Source organism: Chrysochloris asiatica, unplaced genomic scaffold (genome assembly GCF_000296735.1).
Source record: "Chrysochloris asiatica unplaced genomic scaffold, ChrAsi1.0 scaffold00184, whole genome shotgun sequence".
NCBI classification, from domain to species: Eukaryota; Metazoa; Chordata; class Mammalia; order Afrosoricida; family Chrysochloridae; genus Chrysochloris; species Chrysochloris asiatica.
The window spans coordinates 6,071,047-6,092,168 of NW_006408702.1; the positions used below are offsets into that span (position 1 = coordinate 6,071,047).

Below are 21,122 nucleotides of genomic sequence, written 5' to 3' on the forward strand. Positions count from 1 at the left end.
ATAATTAAAAAATGGTTGCAGAAGTACATTGTTAGGAAGCTGCCAGATCTCCAGCTGAATTCATGGTTGATGTTACATGGATATTAGCTGAAAGCAGAGAATATCAGAAAGATGTTTTTCTCTGTGCATCATAGACTATACAAAGGCGTTTGACTGTGTGGATCATAACAACCATGGATAATCTGCAAATAATGGAAATTCCAGAACACTTCATTTTGCTCATGAGGACACTGTACCTAGACCAAGAGGCAGTTGTTCCAACAGAACAAGGAGATGTTAAGTGATTTAAAATCAGGAAAGGTGTGCTTCTGGGTTATATCCTTTCACCATACTGTATCCTGATCAAATAATCTGAAGAACATGGCACCAGGATTGGAGAAAGGCTCAGTAACCATTGATATACAGATGGCACAACCTTGTTTATTGGAAGAGTAAAGAACTTGAGGCACTTATTGATAAAGATCAAAGACTACAACCTTTGGTATGGATTACACCTCAATAAAAAAAAAAAAAAAAACCTCACAATTGCACCAAGGATTTTGTTTTCCTTGGATTTACAATCAATGCTCATAGAAGCAGTAACCAAAAATCAAAAGATGTATTGCACTGGGCAAATCTGCTTGGTAAAGTGCAGGGTTAGTGAATAAAAGGAAGACCCTCAAAAAGATGGATTGACACAGTAGTTGTACCAATAGGTTCAAACATAACAATTGTGAAGATGGTACAATGTTTTGTTCTGTTGTAGATAGCGTCACTATGATTAGTCAATGACTCAACGGCACCTAAGAACAACATAAGACAAGTTCCTAGACATGAATGTGGAGTCAAATGCATTACCATTCGGAGAGATATTGCAAAGTCCCTTACCTAACATTCCCTTCCTTTTGTCTACAATGTACAAGAGTGCCTGTAGCACCATGCCATTTCCAAAATAGAATACTGTTCAATTTTACGATTCTTGACATTCTAATAACAAAAAACAGTATCTTGGTATCATTTCAATTTATTTTTTTATTGAGAATGAAGTTGCGTATCTTCTGGAGATATTTCCTATTCAGGAAACTATCCAGGTTTTTTGACAATTTTCTATTGTGCAGTTAATGATTTTTTATTGATTGGCAGGTTGTCTCCCTATATTGGGGGATACAGCCTTTCGTCTGTATTACTGTTGTTAAGTGTTATTGAGTTGGTTTTGATTCATAGTGACCCTGTACAGATTTCCTAGGAACATCTGGTAGGTTTGAACAGCCTATTTTATGGTTAGCAGTCCAGTCTTATCCACAGTGCCACACCAGGACTCTGTCTGATTACACATTACTATTTTTTAAATATTCCATTTTTACTTTATTCATGGTGTGTTTTGTCATAGAGAACTTAAAAAAATCATTTTAGTTTATCTACTGTGACAGTCTTTTCTTCAGTAATTTTGAGATTTTGTCATTTCCCATGGGGGGGGGCATTGTAGGAGGGACCCTTGTTGTTGCTAAGTGTTGTGGAGTAGGCTCTCACTCATAGCGACCCTGCCTAAGGTTTCTGAGGCTGCAAAGCTTTGCAGGAGCAGAAAGCCTCATCTTTGTCCCATGGAGCGGCTCATGGGCTTGAACCGCCAACCTTGTGTTCGCAGTCCTGTACTAGGATCCTATGGAGCCACTGTGCTGCCCTTTTGGAGCCTTAGAAGCCTTATAGTAGCATTTCTTAGTGTTTGTTTTAGTATTATTTTTCTTTATGTTCTTTTTCTACATTTTATATTTCTGAATTGAAGTTACTGTGAGTGAGATTAGGAACCTAACTTAATTTTCTTAAAAAAGGACTACCTAGTTTTCTAAATACAGTTTTCTAATTAAATATGTATATCTTATAAAATGTATCTTCTGTTACAGGAGTCGTGGTGTTGCAATGCAGGATAATGCACTGGTCCACAAAGTTGATTTGAACCACAAGGTTGGCAGTTCAAATCTGCCCGCTGCTCCTCAGAAACCTTATACTGGATCACAATGAGTCGGAACCAACTCAATGGCACTTAACAACAATAACAGCAACAGGACAGATGTGAAAGATGGGTTGCAAGCCATCAAACCATGCACAGAGAATAACGTATCTTTTGCATTTCCATAGTCTATGGCAGGACAGTTACATAAGAAGTGTATTTCTAAACATATTTAAGTAGGCTCTTTATAGCTGCAAGAAGAAATCATTTTTTTCTCAAATATGTAAGACAGTATTCTTCAGATGTGAGAAAGACGAGGCTTTCTGCTCCTGCAAAGATTTGCAGTCTTGGAAACCCTATGGAAACACTATGAGTTGGAACTGACTTGAAGGCACTTAACAACATTCTTCAGCCTTAAGTTTATACCAAAGAAACTGTTCCAAATTATTAATTGAGACTCTTAACTGCTAACTGAAAGGTTGGGGCTTTGAACCTAGTAGTTGCTTTGCATGAGAAAGGTGTGACAGTTTATTTCTGTAAAGACTGTTGTTGTTGTTGTTGTTGTCAGGTGCCGTTGAGTCAGAACTGACTCATAGCGTCCCCATGCACAGCAGAACGAAACAATGTCTGATCCTGGACCAACCTCACTACCGCTGCCACAATTGACTCTATCAATGATGCCACCTGGCCAATCCATCTCTTTGGGGGTCTTCCTCTTTTTCTCTGACCCTCCACCTTACCCAGCATGACATCCTTCTCCAGCGACTATTCCCTCTGGACAATATGTCCAAAGTATGAGAGACAAAGCTTAGCCATCTTGACCTCCAAGGAGCACTGCACTGGACCAATAAACAACATTCTTATCAATGGAGAAAAGAGTGAAGTTGTCAAGGACTTCATTCTTCTTGGATCAACTATCAATACTCGTGGAAGCAGCAGTCAAGAGATCAGACGACGTATTGCATTGGGCAAATCTGCTGCACAAGAACTTTTTATAGTATTGAAGAGTAGAGATGTCAGCTTGAGGACTAAGTTGTGCCTGACCCAAGCCATGGTATTTTCACTAACCTCATATGGATGCGAAAGCTGGACAGTGAGTAAGGAAGATTGTAGAAGAATTGATGCCTTTGAGTTGTGGTGTTGGAGGAGAATACTGAAAGTGCCATGGACTGTAAAGACTACAGCTCTGGAAACCCCATGGGGCAACTCTATGCTGTCCTACAGGGTCACTAGGGTTGAGAGTGACTCAGTGATACACAACAGCAACACTACAAGGGGCAGGATTCTTTGCAGGGTTCAGTGGATAACTCTTACCCAAAGACTCAACACACTGGCCACAATCACGCAAAACCAAATCCCAAACCAAAAACCAAAAGGAGAGATTTGGATGCTAGTGATGAAAATAATGATTTCTGTGTTGTTGTTGTTAAGTGCTGTCAAGTTGGTTCTGACTCATAATGACCCTGTGTAGGGATTCCAAGGAGCAGCTGGTGGGTTTGAACTGCCAACCTAATGGTTAACAATCCTGACCTTATTAGTGGCATCCCAGGACTCCTTCTTAAAGCTTGTCATTTGTTGCTAAGTACTGTTGAGTCAGTTCCAACTCATAGTGACCCTGTACAGGGTTTCTAAGGAGTGGCAGGTGGGTTTGAACTGCTGACTTTATGCTTAACAGTCAAGTGTTTATCCTACAGAACCACACCAGGACTCCTTCTTAAAGTGAACACTCTCCAAAGACATGTATTTTGAACGAATGAGACTCCTCCTTTTTGATTTGAAAAATAAAATCCCCTTTCCATTCCCCATGTTGAACAAACCTGCCCAAAAACCTCTTCATTAACGGTGAACGTGAGATCTAGGATATCTGTAATGTTGTTGTCCTTCATCCACTGCAAGCTCTGGTGGAATTCCTCATCCAAATATTCCAGGTCACTCAAATCACAAGGCCTGGGGGGAGCCCAAAGGGAGAAAAGCAGACAGAATTACTCAACAAATGACTGCTCAGAGATCTTTCAAAAAATGTGCTTATTTCACTGCCGGCTAAAACAATGTAAGCTCTAATAATTTCATACTTTTCAATAACTCTGATGGCACTTTTGGTTGACTCAATAAAAAAAAAGAAATCTCAAAATATTTATAATGTTTGTTGTCAGGTGTCATCTAGTTGGTTCCAACTTATAGCGACCTTGTATTAGGTTTTGAAGGAGCAATTGGTGTGTTTGAACCACTGACCTTGTGCTTAATCTACAGAACCACACCAAGGATCCATAATAATAAACATGAAACAAATTTTGCCTTGTGGGCTCTTTCCATGGCAACCAGGGAAAGGCAGCATTTGAAAATCACTAAGTTACAAACAGATCAATTCTAATAAGCAGTTTAAAGTAATCTTTGTAATACTATTATGATTACAATAGAAAGAATTTATATTCATGACATATTATGATTGATAGTTTTCCATGTGCTTACATAAACTCTCCCAATGTCCTTTTATTGTACTAAAACATTGATGTTGTATCTAAGCATTTAGAACAATCAACTGTTATAAACCTCACAGGAATGGTAAGGGCAAAAAGGAAACAAAGGGTCAGCGATGCCATAAGGGGCCGTGCTGGCTGTCCTGCAGGGGTGGAATGGTGATCTGCAACACACTTACAGTCTCAGGAGTGCCTTGTAGAAGGGCCTCGTGAAGAAAGCATCAAGAAGGTATTGATGGATCAGAGCCAGGCCAAGAATGCGGCCACTAAACCTGAACCTGGAACACAGACAAGGCAGGGAAATTTCAGAGCAGGTGGGGACGTACACAGTTAAATATTTCCATTTCTATTCATATTGGATGAGTTTCTTTACAGTGTTCATCTTAAGCCATGTAAGGAATTTGCCAGTTGATGGTGCCAGGGAAGCATCTATTTCTCCTTCTTCTTGACCATAAGCAATGCCTATGTGCTTGGCATGTACTAACCCACCAACTATCCCATCCTCATATACCAGACTGGAATCTTCTTCTTAGACATGGTGTACGATGATCCGAGAGGAGGAAAACCTTAATAAAACAATTCCCATCCAGTCAATTTGGAGAGCTGTAAGTAGGATTTTTAATGGCTGATTTTTTTTTTAAACTTCTTATTGGAATTGAGTGAAGGCTTATAGAGCAGATCATCAGTTTTACATTCACTTGGCTTCATTATATGGTTGCAATCCCCTCCATGCACCAACAATTAACAGCATTTACCTCTATTCACTTTAACCATTGCATTCCTCCCTGTGTCTCCTGCCACTCCCATCTTTCCTCTGCCAACCTCCTTCTGGTTGTATATTGCCTGCCTGTCACCCATGTCAATGCATGCCTACCTTCTAGCGCATGTATCATTTCCTCCCCCCCCTCCCCCAAACCCTCATAGACTATTTCTTTTACCAAGAAAACCTCTTTCTCTCTCTTTATTTTTCCCTTGATGTACAAAGGTCCCCCCCGCCAAAAAAAAAAAAAAAAAAAAGCCACACAGGGATATATAATCATTTAAATAACAAGGGGGGCACATTCTGGAAGCTTGGCCATTAATAGATGATTTTTATGTATGATTTTCAGGAGGAGATTACCAAGCTTTTCTTCTGAGGCTCAAGCTTCCAACCTTTCTTTTAGCAGATGAGCATGGTAACCATTCACAACACCCAGGGGCTCTGGGAAAACTCTGTTGTTGTTAGGTGCCATCAAGTTAGTACCGACTCACAGCAACCCTATGCACAGCAGAATGAAACACTGCCCGATCCTAGGCCAACCTCACTACTGTTGCCACGCTTGACTCCATCGATGCTGCCACTTGGCTAATCCATCTCTTTGGGGGTCTAGTGAAGATAAATTCAGGACCCGTAGATAAATATTGTTGTTGTTATAAAATGTTGTCGAGTAGATTCTGATTCATAGCCACCCTGAATAGGGTTTCAGAGGAGTGGCTGGTGGGTTTAAGCTAGCAACCTTGAGGTTCAAACTGACTTTGTGGTCCACTGCATTATCCTGCAGTGCCACACAGGGACAAGGAAACAAAGCTTTTAGTCTGTATCCATTCAAACATTCTACCTGAAGGTCTGATGTGTGCTCCACATGATGCCCAGAGATGGAGGATTTGAGTATGAATCATGTATGGTGGTTGGGGTCATAAGCTAAGGGGGAGAGATACATGCAATCACAATCTGAAAGGACAAGTTGAGCGGCATTGCTATTCATATTGCCAGCAATATAGAAACAAAGAGCAAAGCCTTTATTGGTGGGGAGCTAGTCATTTAGGCCTGCCCAACTCTGAGTCTAAGGCTCTTATCTGATTTATACCCTTGTTGTATAAGTATTGTTGTTGTTGTGTGCCATCAAGTTGGTTCTGACTCAGCAGCCTTATAGGACAAAGTAGAACTACTCCATAGGATTTCCTAGGCTGAAATGTTTGTAGGAGTAGATCACCAGCTCTTTGTTCCTGTGGAGCTTCATATGGATTTAAACCACAGACCTTTGGTTTAGCAGGTGAGTGCTTAACCATTGTGTCACAATGCTGAATGGTCACCAGGCCATAATTATTGGAGGAAGACCAATGAATAACTAACTTGCTATATGCAGCTGACATAATCTTGTTTGTTGAAAACAAAGAGAACTTAAAGCACTTACTGGTGAAGATTGAAGACTAGAGCCTTCAGTATCACTACAGCTCAATACTAAGGAGGGAAAAAAAAAAGCTTTATAACTGGTCCAATAAACACCATCATGATCAGAGGAGAAAATATTCAAGTAGTCAAGAATTTCATTTTACTTGCATCCACAGACAATGCCAATAGAGGTATCAATCAAGAAATCAAATAATTCAGCAAATCTTCTCCAAAAGATCTCTTTAAAATATTAAAGAGCAAAGATTCACATTGAGGACCCCATATTTTAAATGGCCTCAGATGCATGTGAAAGCTAGACAATGAATAAGAAAGATAAGAGAAGAATCGATGCATTTGAACTATGGTATTAGCACTGGAGACACTCACTCATCTATGCCAAGAAATTTGGAAGAAAACTCTCTGGCCAACTGATTAGAAGAGATCCATATTTGTGCCCATTCCAAAGAGAGGTGACCCAAAGGAATGCAGAAATCATTGGCCAATCTCTTTGATATCCTATGCGAGTAATGTCTTACTAAAGGTAATACAGAAACGGCTACAATCATACATTGATAGAGAACTTCCAGAGGTTCAAGCCAGCTTCAGAAGAGGACTTGGAACAAGGGATATCATTGCTGATGCTCAATGGATCCTGGCTGACAGCAGAAAACACCGGAAAGATGCTTACCTGTGCTTTATTGTAAACAAAGGCTTTCAACTGTGCTGATCATGACAAGCTATGGACAACATTGCAAAGTATGAGTATTTCTGAAGACTTAATTGTACTCATGAGGAATCTGAACATGGACCAAAAGGCAGTTGTTTGAACAGAACATGAGCGCACTGAAGGGTTTAAAATTAAGAACGGTGTGTGGCAGGGTTGTATTCTTTCACCATACTTATTCAACCTGTATACTGAGCAAATAATCTGAGAAGCTGGGTTCTATGAAGAAAAACATGGCATCAGGATTGGAGGAAGACTCATTAACAACCTGCAATATGCAGATGATACAACCTTGCTTGCTGAAAGTGAAGAGGACTTAAAATATTTACTGATGAAGATCAAAGAACACAGCCTTCGGTATGGATTACATCTCAATGTCAAGAAAACAAAAATCCTTACCACTGGACCAATAAACATTCTTATCAATGGAGAAAAGATTGAAGTTGTCAAGGAATTCATTCTTCTTGGATCAACTATCAACACTCATGGAAGCAGAAGTCAAGAAATCAAATGACGTATTGTATTAGGCAAATATGTTGCACAAGACCTTTTTAAAGTGTTGAAGGGCAAAGATGTCAGCTTGAGGACTAAGGCACGACTGACCCAAGCCATGGTGCTGTCAATACAATAACCTCATTTCCATGAGAGAGCTGGACAGTGAATAAGTAAGACCATAGAATAATTGATGCTTTTGAGGTATGGTGTTGGAGGAGAATATTGAAAGTGCCATGGACTGCCCAAAGAACCAATGGATCCTTTTTGGAAGAAGTGCAGCCGGAGAGCTCTTTGGAGGCCAGGATGACCAAACTTCTCTCATATTTTGGACATATTGTCAGGAAGGACCAGTCACTGGAGAAAGATATCATGTTTGATAAGGTAGAGGGTCAGAGAAAGAGAGGAAGACCCCCAACGAGATGGATTGGCCAAGTGGCAGCATCAATGGGCTCAAGTGTGGCAACAATTGTGAGGTTGGCCCAGGACTGGTCAGCATTTCGTTCTATTGTACATAGGGTCACTATGAGTCAGTACCAATTCGATGGCACCTAACAACAACAACAATCGACGAGGAATACTAAAAGTACCATGGGTTGCCAGAAGAAAGAGCAAATCTCTCTTGGAGGAAGTACAGTCAGAATGTTCTTTAGAAGAGAAGATTGTGAGACTTTGTCTCAGGTACTTCAGACATGTTATCAGGAGGGACCAGTCCCTGCAAAATGACATCATGCTAACTTAAGTAGAGGGTCAGTGAAAAAGAGAAAGCACTTCAACAAGATGGATTGACACAGTGGTTGCAGCAACAGGCTCAAACATAATACTTGTAAGGATGGCACAGGACAGTGTTTAGCTTTGTCGTATATAGGATCGCTATGAGTTGGAACTGACTTCATGCTACCTTGCGCCAACAACTACCCTTTGCCACAGAGCCTATTCCAACTCACAATGACCCTATAGGATAGAGTAGAACTGCCCTAGGGTGTTACCAAGGTTGTAATTGTTGTTGTTGTTATTGTTAAGTGCCATCGAGTTGGTTTCAACCCATAGCGACCCTGTACAGGGTTTCCGAGGCTGTACATCTTTATGGGAACAGATTGCCTCATCTTTCTCCCACTGAGCAGCTGGTAGTTTCGAACTGCTGACCTTCCGGTTCGCAGCCCGATTCGTAACCACTACGCTACCAGAGCTCCTTTGAAAACTACTGACATAGCTTTCTCACATGGTAAATGGGTTCAAAGTAACAAACTTTTGGTTAGCAGCTAAGTGCTTCCTCTACTACACCACCAGGGCTCCGAGTTGGAGAATTAGCTTTCTGCACTTTTTGCTGGTAACCTGCTTGACTGAGTGCTGAGTCTTCCTGAAGCTTGATCTTCTCTACTTATCTTGGTGTGGTGCTGTAGGATAAGCCCTGAGTTGCAAGGTCAGTTTGAACCACAAGGTCAGTGGTCAGTGGTTCAAACTCATCAGCCGCTCCTCAGAAGCTCCACATAGGGTCACTCTGAGTTACAGCCCACTCAATGGCACTTAATAGCAACAACAACAACTTCTCTCACTTAGTTTGAACGATTATTTGTTGGAAAACTAATGACACTTGCTGTTAACACAGCTTAACAACGTGTAGTAATTATGAAATAGAAAATAATTGTTAATTTTGAGATGTCAGATAGCATGTCCATAAGCATAGTAAGAAGACACCACTTCACATCCACAAGGATGGCTATTATAAAAACAAAAAACGAAAACATAACAAGTATTGGTGAGGATGTGCTGAAATTGGGACCCCCACCATTTGTGGATAGGAATGTCAAATGGCTTAGCCACTGTGGAAAGCAGTTTGATGCGTCCTCAAAGAGTTAAGCAAAGAGAGTTGTCGTATGGCTCAGGAATTCCACGCCTGAGCGTACATACTGAAATGAGTTGAAAGCAAGAACTCAAATAAATATGTATACATCAATGTCCACAGCAGCATTATTCACAATAGCCAAAAAGTGGAAACGACCCAAGTGTTCACCAACAGATGAGTGGATAAACAAGATATGGTAGGTATATGCATACATATGGAATAGTTACTCAACTATAGAAAGAAATGAAATTTGAACACATGCCATAACATGGATTTGTTGTTGTTGTTAAATGTCATCAAGTCAGTTCCAATTCATAGAAACTCTGTATAGGGTTTCAAGGAACAGCTAGTGAGCTTGAACCACCAATCTTGCAGTTCAAACCAACTTTGCAGTCTAGCGCATTAAACCACAGCGCCACACCAGGATTCTCGTGACATGGATAGGCCTTGAAAATATTATTCTAAGTAAAATAAGGCAGACATAAAAGGACAGATATTGTGTGGTTCAACTTACATTAAATATCTACAATAGACAAATGCCTACAATAGTTACCAGAGGCTGGGGCAGAGGGAGAAGGGAATTAAGGAGTTCCTGCTTAAAAAGCATGGAGCTTCTGTTAATGGGTGACGAAAAAGGTTTGGAAATAGTGGCAATGGCTGTAGAACATTATGAATGCAATTAATGTCACTGAGTTGTAAATGGTTAACTTAAAAATGATTAAGATGGCAAATACTGCTGTATATACTTTACCACAATAAAAGAATTTTAAAAAAGATAACTGGAGAAATTCTTCAAATAATTTGAGGGGTGGGGAAATATAAGCTACTTGGGTTGATATAAGCTACTTGGTACAAAGAAAGACTTGCTGAGAACTTATTAAAATAAGGCCCTGCAGAAGACCCCCTGCTTGTGGGTGTGCACATGCCGTGTTGATATTCAGGCTCCAGTTTTCCCCATTTGAGAGTCCCATGTGGTCTCAGGCCCCCACTTCTCTCTGGAAGTCCCTGAGGAGTCTCATCTGATCTTGACAGTCAACCCTGGTTCTAGGCATGCCAATTGTTGTTGTTAAGTGCTGTTGAGTCAGTTCCAACCCATATTGACCCTGTATAAGGTTTCCAAGGAGTGGTTGGTGAGCTCGAACCGCCGACCTTGCAGTTCAAACTGACTTTGCAGCCCAGCACATTAACCCACAGTGCCACACCAGGACTCCAGGCATGACACGGCTTCCCTTTTCTTCAGGGCTGCCATTCTGGAAGTCCTGTTTGAACTCTGCTTAGTTGTCTTGGCCTCTGTCTGTCACAAAAAGTAGAGATGGTGCAAGTCCTTTACACTCCAGTGCTGTTGTCCCTGCCTCAGATTCATGATCTGTCTTTGGAGTGGCCAGCGCTCATTTTCACTTTGCTCCTCTGCCTTGTTTTGGTCTGTGAGACGCACCTCAGGGCAGAGTTTCTGAGCTCCGAGAGTTTACTGGGACTGTTTTAGTTACTCCCTGCCCTTTGATGAGGTCATGGTGGATCTTGTGAACAGCTCTAGCTACCAGCACTTAGTCCTGTCTAAACCACAGGTGTTGCTGCTCATTGCTAATTAATTACCACTTTTCTGATTCTCTGGCCCCCTAAGACCCTTCTTGCAATTTCCTTTCTGTTTGTTCTCCTCACAACTACATCAGACCTGCTCACATGTGCCTGGATTCCAAAGATGGGCATTATCCATTTTCTTTTTCCAGGAGGAGACTCGCTTACAGGTTAATCAGAAGATGCAGATATGTACAACATAGAGGTTACTGAAGATAATAGAGAAGGCACGCTTCCCAGTTCCACATGTCCAGCATGTCTAAATTCACATACCCAACATACCATGTCTAGTTTCAAAGGGACCCTCTTTTGACCAACAGAATGGTGAGGCTCAACCCTTGCTCCATTACAGCCTATTTGAGAGGCCTAACTTTCTGGGTGGGTCAGGTACAATTCAAGGCAATAACCCTCCAATGGTGAAAAGGAGACTTTCTCTCTCTGTGATGCCACTTTGGGCATAGTTTGCAAAGTTGCCCCCAGTACGCATGTGATTCAAGCATTTCACAACTATCAGTCTTATTTATTTATGGCTTAAAAAAAAAACCCATAAACTATATTTTTTCCATTTATTTACCTAAAAGCAATGTATTTTCACAAAAACCCATTTGGACATACACTACCGCAAAAAAGATGATCCACATAGCAAAATATCCATAATCCCAAAATTAACTGAAGAAATTTTGACTGTGGAGATTCAGTCAAACGGTGAGCTGTTTTCATTCAAGGAGAAGAACCCCATCACAACTATGTTGTTGTTAAGTGCCATTGAGTTGGGTCTGACTCATAGTGATCCTGTATAGGGATTTCCAAGGAGCAACTGGTGGGTCTGAACTGTTGACCTTGAGGTTAGCAGTCCAGTCCAGCTCCACACCAGAACACTGGAGTCACAGCAGGACACTGTAGAAATGTCTCTTGGACCTGAGATGAGTTCTTTTCATATCCTTGGTTTTCAGTATGCTGCAAGTTTTTGCTTATTTGGCACCAAAACCCTTTCCCTGCCTCAAAGAATAATAATGGATTTGGATATTTAAGCATAAAGAGAAATATAAGAAACAGAAAATATCGAATATCAATACAGCACTCTATCTATCCCTGCCTTTTGTAACATCTATTAGCCAAACGTAGCATCTATTGCCACAAGGAATTCTCCTGAATGTCAACTGCAGAGAACACAGACAGTTTATGTAGTAGGATTAGTTCACATCTGCTCCTTTGCTATATCCTCTTGTCTTTCCACGGTACAGCAAGCAGGAAGATCCTCACATATCTGAAAACATAGAGTGCCTCCATTCTTTCAAAAAATGCATGCTATTTCATTTTACTAATGTAATACAGTGTGCTGAGCCTTCCCCTATTGATGGAAATTTTAGTAGATTTCACCTTTACCATCTACTCAGCGATATTGGGGGAAGACTAAGTTTCCACTGTGCATGGTTAGCACACAATTGTATTAACTCTGAGAGTTTCCAAAGTGAACATGTGGCCATATTAACTGTGGGACCGTGGGCATGGTGGGAGATTTTGCTAGTTGACAGATAGCACCCTTCAAGTGTCCTCACCAATGTCTCACCACATGCTGAATACCTTTACTGGCCTCTGATGAAAACAACTACAGTCACTTTAGCCTTTCCTAAAGATACTGCTCTGGTAGCGTAGTGGTTACGAATCAGGCTGCGGACCTTAAGGTCAGCAGTTTGAAACTACCAGCCGCTCCGCGGGAGAAAGATGAGGCTTTCTGCTCCCGCAAAGATTTACAGTCTCGAAAACCCTATACAGGGTCGCTTTGGGTCGGAACCGACTTGACGGCACTTAACAACAACAACAAAGATACTGCAGGGGTTTATAACAGAAGATCTGTAATGCATTACTTGACAACCATTTCTCTTAGTTTCATGTGCTCTTTGCACAGTTTTCTGAGTTCAAAAGATAAATGGAGCTTCACTCATTTCCAGCACACCTTCTCATGTGTTTAGAGGCCCAACTTGATCCTCCCTGGAATGAGTTACCAACTCTTTGAGCTGTTAGCCCATAATCCAAAAAAGGTAATGTGATGTAAAAGATAAAAGTGCAGGCTCCGTCAGTTTGAAGATTGACGCGTATAACTTTGGGCAACCTGCTTAATGTGCACAGGTCTCTAGTTACTCATCTGCAAAACAGGGAACATGATGATACCAACTGTATAGGCCAATTGTCGTTAGTGGTCACTGAGTCGGCCCCTGATTCATGGCAACACTGTTGTTATTGTTAAGCACTCTCAAGTTGGTCTGGTTCACAGAAACCCTGTATAGCATTTCTGTTATATAGGAAACACTATACAGAAAATTCTATAAAGCCTTATCCTTCTCCCATGGAGTGACTGGTGGACTCAAACAGCCAACCTCGTGGTTTGTAGTCCTGTGCTTCATCTAGGGAGGCCATAGAATTAAATGCTTCTTGGTCCTGTGTCATCCCCATGACAGGCTGCAGATCAGAACTTTTTGATACTTAGGGTTTCATGGGATCATTTTCAGAAGTTAATTGCCAGACCTTTCCCCTGAGTTTATCTTTGTCTGGAAACTCCTGCAATCTGCCGAGCTTCATAGCAACAGGAAAGTCTCTGCTGACAGCTTGATGGCTGTGCATGAGACACATGGGTAGAGAATTCTACTCCTGAATGACTAAGATGCGGCAAGGCTTTCTACACAGAGTAGTATAATCAGTCTACCTGGGTGTTTAATAAACACTCTCCACCACTCGTCTGTCAATTTGTCACACTGTGGTGGCTTGTGAGTTGCTGTGATGTTGGAAGCTATGCTACCAGTATGTTAAATACCAGCAGGGTCACCCTGGGTGGATAGTTACAGTGGAACTTCCAGACTAAGAAGAAGGAGAGGGAGGCTACTTCTGAATGCTTAGCAACTGAAAACATTATGAGTAGCAGAGGAACATTATCAGGTATAATGGAGGAAGATGAAAACATTATGAATAGCACCAGAATATTGCCATGTATTGTGATGGAAGATGACTTCCTCAGGTTGGAAGGCACACAAAATTTGACTGGGGGAGAGCTGCCTCCTTAAAGTAGAGTTGGTCATGATGATGTGAATGGAGTAAGCTTTCAGGATCTTTGTTTGCTGATGGGATACAACTAAAAATGAGGAGAAACAGCTGGTTTTTGTTATGAAATGCCGTTGAGTCTGTTCCAACCCATAGCGACCCTGTATAGGGTTTCTAAGGAGCAGCTGGTGAGCTTGAACTGCCAACTTTGCAGCTTGGCAGTCTGGCGCATTAACCCACAGTGCCACACCAGGACTAGAATCCACTAACAATCAGAACACGGAATGTAGGAAGTTATGAATCTAGAAAAATTGGAAGTTGCCAAAATCAAATAGAATGCATAAAGATCGATAGCCTATGTATTAGTTAGCTGAAATGGACTCATGGTAGCCATTTTAATATGACAATTGTATGGTTTGCTAGGTCAGGAATGACAAATTCACGAGGAATGGTGCAGCATTCATCACCAAAAAGAACATTTCTATGTCTTTCTTGAAGCACAATACTGTCTGTGATCAGATAATATCCATAAGCCTACAAGGAAAACCAGTTAATACCAATATTATTCAAATTTACACACCAACCACTTAAGCCAGTGATGACAAAAATTTTAAATTATACAAAAGTCTTCCATCTGAAACTGATCAAGCATTCAGTCAAGATGTATTGACAATTATCAGTCACTGGAATGTAAAGGTTGGAAACAAAGATCAGTAGTTAGAAAATATGGCCTTGGTGATAAAAATGATGCTAGAGATCACATGATCGAACTTTGCAAGAACAATGGCTTTTTCATTGCAACCACCATAGACTTTACCAGATGGAATACACAGGAATCACACTGGTTACAACTTTGGTAAGAGTCAGTGGAAATACTCATTATCATCATCCAAATCAAGAGCAACTGTGGCACAGACCATCAATTGCTCACATGCAAGTTCAGGTTGAACCGGAACAAAATTTAAATAAGTTTATGAGAGCCAAATTATGATCTTGAGCATATCCCACCTGAATTCAGAGGTCATCTCGAGAACGATTTTGATTCATTAGACACGAATGACTGGAGATCAGAAGAGCTGTGGAATGACATCAAGAACATCATACAGGAAGAAAGGTAAAGGTCATTAAAAAGATGGGAAGGAAAGAAAAGACCAAAATGATGTCAGAAGAGACTCTGAAACTTGCTCTTCAACATCGAGATGCTAAAGTGAATGGAAGAAATGAGGAAGTAAAAAGAGCTGAACAGAAAATTGCAAAGGGCAGTGAGAGGAGAAAAAGTCAAGTATTATAATGAAATGTGCAAAGGCCTGGAGCTAAAAAAACAAAAGAGAAGACCTGAACAGCATTTTTCAAGCTGAAAGAATTGAAGAAAAAATTCAAGCCCTGACTTGAAATCTTTAAGGATTCTGTGGGACTCCTGGCGTGATGCTGTAGGATCAGCACCAGACTATGAACCACAAGGTCAGCCATTCAAATCCACCAGTTGGTCCTCAGAAACCATACACAGGGTTGCTATGAGTTGGAACTGAGTTGATGGTACTTAACAATAACAACATGGGTAAAATATTGATTGATGCAGAAAGCCTCAAAAGAAAACAAAAGGAATATACAGAATCACAGTACCAAAAAGAAATGGTCAATATTCAACCATTTCAAGAGGTAGCACATGATCAAGAACCGATGATACTGAAGTCCAAGCTACACTGAAGGCATTGGCAAAAAAACATGGCTCCAGGAATTGACAGAATACAAATTGTAATCTTTCAGCAAACTGATGAAGCACAGAGGCAGTCAGTCATTTATGCCAAGAAATTTGGAAGTTATCTGACCAACTGATTAGAAGAGATCCATATTTGTGCCCATTCCAAAGAGATGTGACCCAGCGGAATAAGGAAATCATTGAGCAGTGTCATTAATATCACATGAAATAAAAATTTCCTGAAGATAATTTAAAAATGGCTGCAACAGTACATCAACAGGGAACACCTGAAATTCAAGCCTGATTCAGAAGAGGATGTGGAGCTAGGGATGTCATTGCCGACGTCAGGTAGATCTTGGTTGAAAACAGAGAATACCAGAAACACATTTACTTTTGTTTTACTGACTATGCAAAGGTTTCCCACTGTGTGAATCATAGCAAATTATGGATAGCCTTGTGAAAAATGGGTATTTCAGAACACTTAATTGTGCTCATGAGGAGCTAATACATAGAGAGGAAGTTGTTAGAACAGAACAAGGGAACAATGAATGGTTTAAAATCTGGAAAGATGTGCATCAGAGTTGTATTCTTTCACCATGCATATTTTATCTGTATGCTGAGAAACTGGATTATATGAAGAAGAACATGGCATCAGGATTTGAGACAGATTCATTAACAATCTGTGATAAGCAGATAATACAACCTTGCTTGCTGAAAGTGAAGAGGACTTAAAAATAGTTATTGATGATGATCAAAGGCCACAGCCTGTAGTATGGATTGCATCTCAATGTAATCCTGACAATTGGGTCAATAAATAACATTATGATAAATAGAGAAATGATTGAAGTTGTCAAAGAGTTCCATTTTCTTGGATCCACTACCAAGAGTCATGGAAGCAGCAGTCAAGAAATCAAACAACATATTGCATTAGGCAAATCTGCTGCACAAGATCTCTTTAAAGTGGTAAAGAGGAAAGGTTTGAGGACAAAGGTGCGCCTGACCCAAGCCATGGTATTTTCAATAACCTCATATGCATGTGAAAGTTGGACAGTGAATAAGAAAGACCGTAGAAGAATTGATGCATTTGCGTTATGGTGTTGGCAAAGAATACTGAGAGTATTATGGACAGCTAGAAGAACAAACAAATCTGTATTGAAGAAGTACAGCTAGAATGTTCCATAGAAACCAGGATGGTGAGACTTGATCTCTCATGCTTCAGACTTGTAGTCAGGAGGGACCAGTCTCTGGAGAAGGACATCATGCTTGGTAGGATAGAGGGACAGTGAAAAAGAAAGAACCACAATGAGATGAATTGGCACAGTGGCAGTAGCAATGACCTCACGGGTAACAACAATTATGAGGGTGGCATAGGACCAGGCAGACTTCTGTCCTGTTGTGTATAGGATTGCTATGAGACAGAATCAACTGCATAGCACCTAACAGCAACACTAGACTCTTCACTAGACTCAGCACTCTAGTAACGCCAAACACACATCTGCATTGAAAGATAACAATGTGGACTCTACTAGCCTGCAGCCACCTTCTAGTAAAAACAGAAACCTCTGCAGGGTTTACAAGGGGCATGCCTGCATCATGGTGCCTAGCACAAGTAAGGACTCAATCAATTTATTGAACTGAATTAAATGCAAAATTATTATCTATTTTTTTTCAAAGCAAAGCACAACTTTATAAACATACTGAAAATTTCTGAAATCATCATCCAACATTTGAAGTCTCTAGAGCTAGGGTAATTGTTCAAACTTCCACTGTCTATAGTAGGTTTCCAACTCGGAAGGTGGACAGAAAGACCACACTGCAGAGGAGATTTTAAGTGACTGACTGACTCAGTTTATGGTAAGATGTGGTGAATGTTTCATACAATGAGACTGAAATACTAGGTCTTTACCTCTCTTTCTCTCTTCCCATTCAATCTCTCTAAAAAACCTTTGCATGGATACATGTAATGGGTTCAGAGTGTATTTTTCAACTGGTTTTTAAAATGAAAGTAATGGTGAAAAATGTAGTCAGGAAGCTTGGAAGAAGAACTTCTCATTTACATACCAGAAGAACCTCTCATTTTGTTGGAGGGGAAGTAGGGTGGTTTGCTAAACCAGAGGGGTGGGAGAAGATCTAATAAAACCTAGGAAGAACATTTTTGGATAGTAGGAAAAATTAAAGCTTCTAGTTAATCCCTTTCTATTTGAGTGATATGAAAGAGGAACAAAATCCTCAGTTCAGTGCCCAGGCAACATTCTACGTATAAAAGAGTGCAATAGTGTTTCTGGCAAGGAGCTCTGGTAGCATAGTGGTTATGAATCGGGCTGTGAACCACAAAGTCAGCAGTTCAAAACTACCAGCTACTCCGCGGGAGAAAGATGAGGCTTTCTGCTCCTGTAAAGATAAAGATTTACAGCTTTGGAAACCCGGTTCAGGGTTGCTATGGGTCGGAACCGACTCGACGGCACTTAACAACAACAACAGTGCTCTGGCAATTTCATCCCCTGGCATTAAGCATTGTTGTTGTTGTTAGGTGCCATCGAGTCGGTACCAACTCATAGCGAACCTATGCACAACAGAACAAAACACTGCCCAATCCTGGGCCAACCTCACACTTGTTGCCACGCTTGAGCCCACTGATGCTGCCACTGTGCCAATCCATCTCACTGGCATTAAGCATAGGCTGCTAATAATTGTCTTAAGGTGTCTCCTGGTTCTGATGAATCTCTCTGACTCTTCTTGGCTTGTAAGCCATTGGCCTCTCTCTCTTTTCTTGACTCTTGGCTTCTGCATATTTTGATGCATCACAGCGTAGCATCAGAGAGATCCTCCTTGTACCAGCGTTGCTTTGGGGGACCCAACATTGGCCCTGTCTCTGGGCCTTCCTGACTGGAAATGGGATCAGACATCATACTTGTGAACCAGGAGGCTGGACACTTGGCAATAAGGTGCTTGGCTGTGTTGGTCAGAGGTAGACGGAGAATGGGAAGTTGAGGCATATACAGGAATATCTGGTGGGACAATGGGGCCTACTCAACAGGCTGAGGACTTTGAAGGCCTCCTCCAAATGCCATGGCATCTCATGGAGAACTAAGGTCTGTAAGAACTGGACCACACTCTACTGGAAGATCTCAGAAACTCAAATTCATTTTGTTGAGTCAATGAATAAGTGTAGAGGACTGCTATGACTGCATCTTCCCCGGACACCATCACACTGACCTGGTTTTCCAGCATGACTCTTTGACATTACCCACCTGTTCACTGCTACCTCCTGCAGACTGACAGCCAGATGGTTCATACTGACTGAGTGGATTCTCTCTACTGCAGCTGTCATGTTTTCCTTACATGCTATTTTCTTGATCTTCCCAAATCACTACTTCTCTGGCAATAGACCAGGTTCTACACGTCCTTTAAGAAATCCTTTGTGGTCTCAAAAGAAGGAATTCTCAATCACAGCACTACTGACATGTTACAAGAGATAATTCTTTGTTATGAGCTCTGGTAGTGTAGTGGTTATGAATCGGGTTGCTAACCTCAAGGTCGGCAGTTATAAAATACCAGCTATTCTGCAGGAGAAAGATGAGGTTATCTGCTCCTGTAAAGATTTACAGCCTCGGAAACCCTATACAGGGTCACTGTGGGTCGGAACCGACTCCATGGCACATAACCACCACCATGTGTACTGTAGTATGTTTAAGGAGCTCTGGTAGTGTAGTGGTTATGAATCGGACTGCTAACCTCAATGTCAGCAGTTCGAAACTACCAGATGTTCCATGGGAGAAAGAGGCTTTCTGTTCCTGTAAAGATTTACAGCCCTGGAAATCCTATGCAAGGTCATTATGAGTCAGAACTGACTCCATGGCATATAACCACCACCACTGCAGTATGTTTACCAATATCCCTAGCCACCTATATAAACTAGATTGTAAAAGTTATTGTTGTTGTTAAGTGCTGTTGAGTCGATTCTGACCCATAGCAACCCTGTATAGTGTTTCCAAGGAGCGACTGGTGAGCTTGAACCGCCGAGATTATAATAGTACCGTCCCCTATTTCCCCTTGCATCCCCTAGTTGTGTCAACCAAAAATGTCTCTAAACAGTGCCAAGTGAAAATTAGGCCTCTCTTCCTAGGACATGAAGTTAGAGATCCAAATAGGTCATGATATATGCCTCTCTAACTGACATGCAGGCACTAACTACTGTGTCTCCTAAAAACTTGAGGAAGACTGCCTGGGGCTTCCGAGATTATGGAGACCATAGGCCCAAGACTTGGTGCTGTATGTTACTCAAGTCTGAAAAATTCTTCATCATTCCCTAAATATTTAATTGTACCTTATGCATCCACTAAATATCATTTTAGATTTCTACTCAGAATGTGGGCTCTAAGCCTCTTTTGAGGAAAGGGTAAGAGGGAGCGTGATTCTCCCTGAGCATCTAGATGTGTCTTTATGCCATCCTTTCTGAGGGATGACGGCTGAGTAGGGATCCAAATACAGAAAGGATGTGAGTCTTTGGAGAACAAGCCTTACCAGCTGAGGGAACAGTAAATTCTGAGGGAAGAGGATATATGGTTTGCTTGAATAACAGCAAAGAGATCCACGGGACTGGAACCAAGGGAACATGAGTTTGGAGGGCACTCATAGCGCATATCTCATACCCAGAGAACAGCCAAGCAGGACTTTGTTGACCAGGAAGGGTCTTTGGATTTTGTTCCAAGCGTGATGGGAATTCATTGAAGGTTTCACACAGAGTACATTAAATGAATTGATTTATGTGTTAAACAATGATGTTTAATGGATGTTTGGTGGAAAGAGATGAGACTGGCAAGGGTGGAAGTAAAGACAGTCATCCAGATGGGAGATGCTGATGGTTTCCATTAAGGTCGTGGTAGTGGAAGTGATGAGAAGATGCTAGATTTGGGATACAGTTTTATGGTAGAACCAAGAGACTTTGTTGAAGTGTTGGCTGTGAGGTATGAAAAAGAAAGGCACTGTGGACAGAGCATGGTTTTGGGCCAGAGTCACTGGATCAATGGTGGTGTCGTTTACTGAAATGGTGAGACCAGCTCGGATAGGACATCCTACTGTTCATATAGAAAGGAACCGAAAGCAGATGCAAGCAAGTTCCCAAACCAGTGATAACCTTGTGCTTAGCCAAGAGGCAAAGTAAATCTTAATAGACACTTAATTCTCCTTATTC

General features: G+C 41.2%; 1 protein-coding gene across 2 annotated transcripts in view; it reads right to left on the reverse strand.

Annotated features, from left to right (window-relative positions):
* The window catches only part of HECW1 (HECT, C2 and WW domain containing E3 ubiquitin protein ligase 1), a 542,004-nt gene that overhangs the window by 23,522 nt on the left and 497,360 nt on the right, over positions 1-21,122 (reverse strand). For both annotated transcript variants that reach the window (XM_006872147.1, XM_006872148.1), the window contains exons 22-23: positions 4,584-4,682; positions 3,745-3,874 (exon numbers count right to left, since the gene is read on the reverse strand). In XM_006872147.1, the coding sequence (XP_006872209.1) occupies positions 3,745-3,874; positions 4,584-4,682 (229 nt within the window). The remainder of the gene's footprint in view (positions 1-3,744; positions 3,875-4,583; positions 4,683-21,122) is intronic.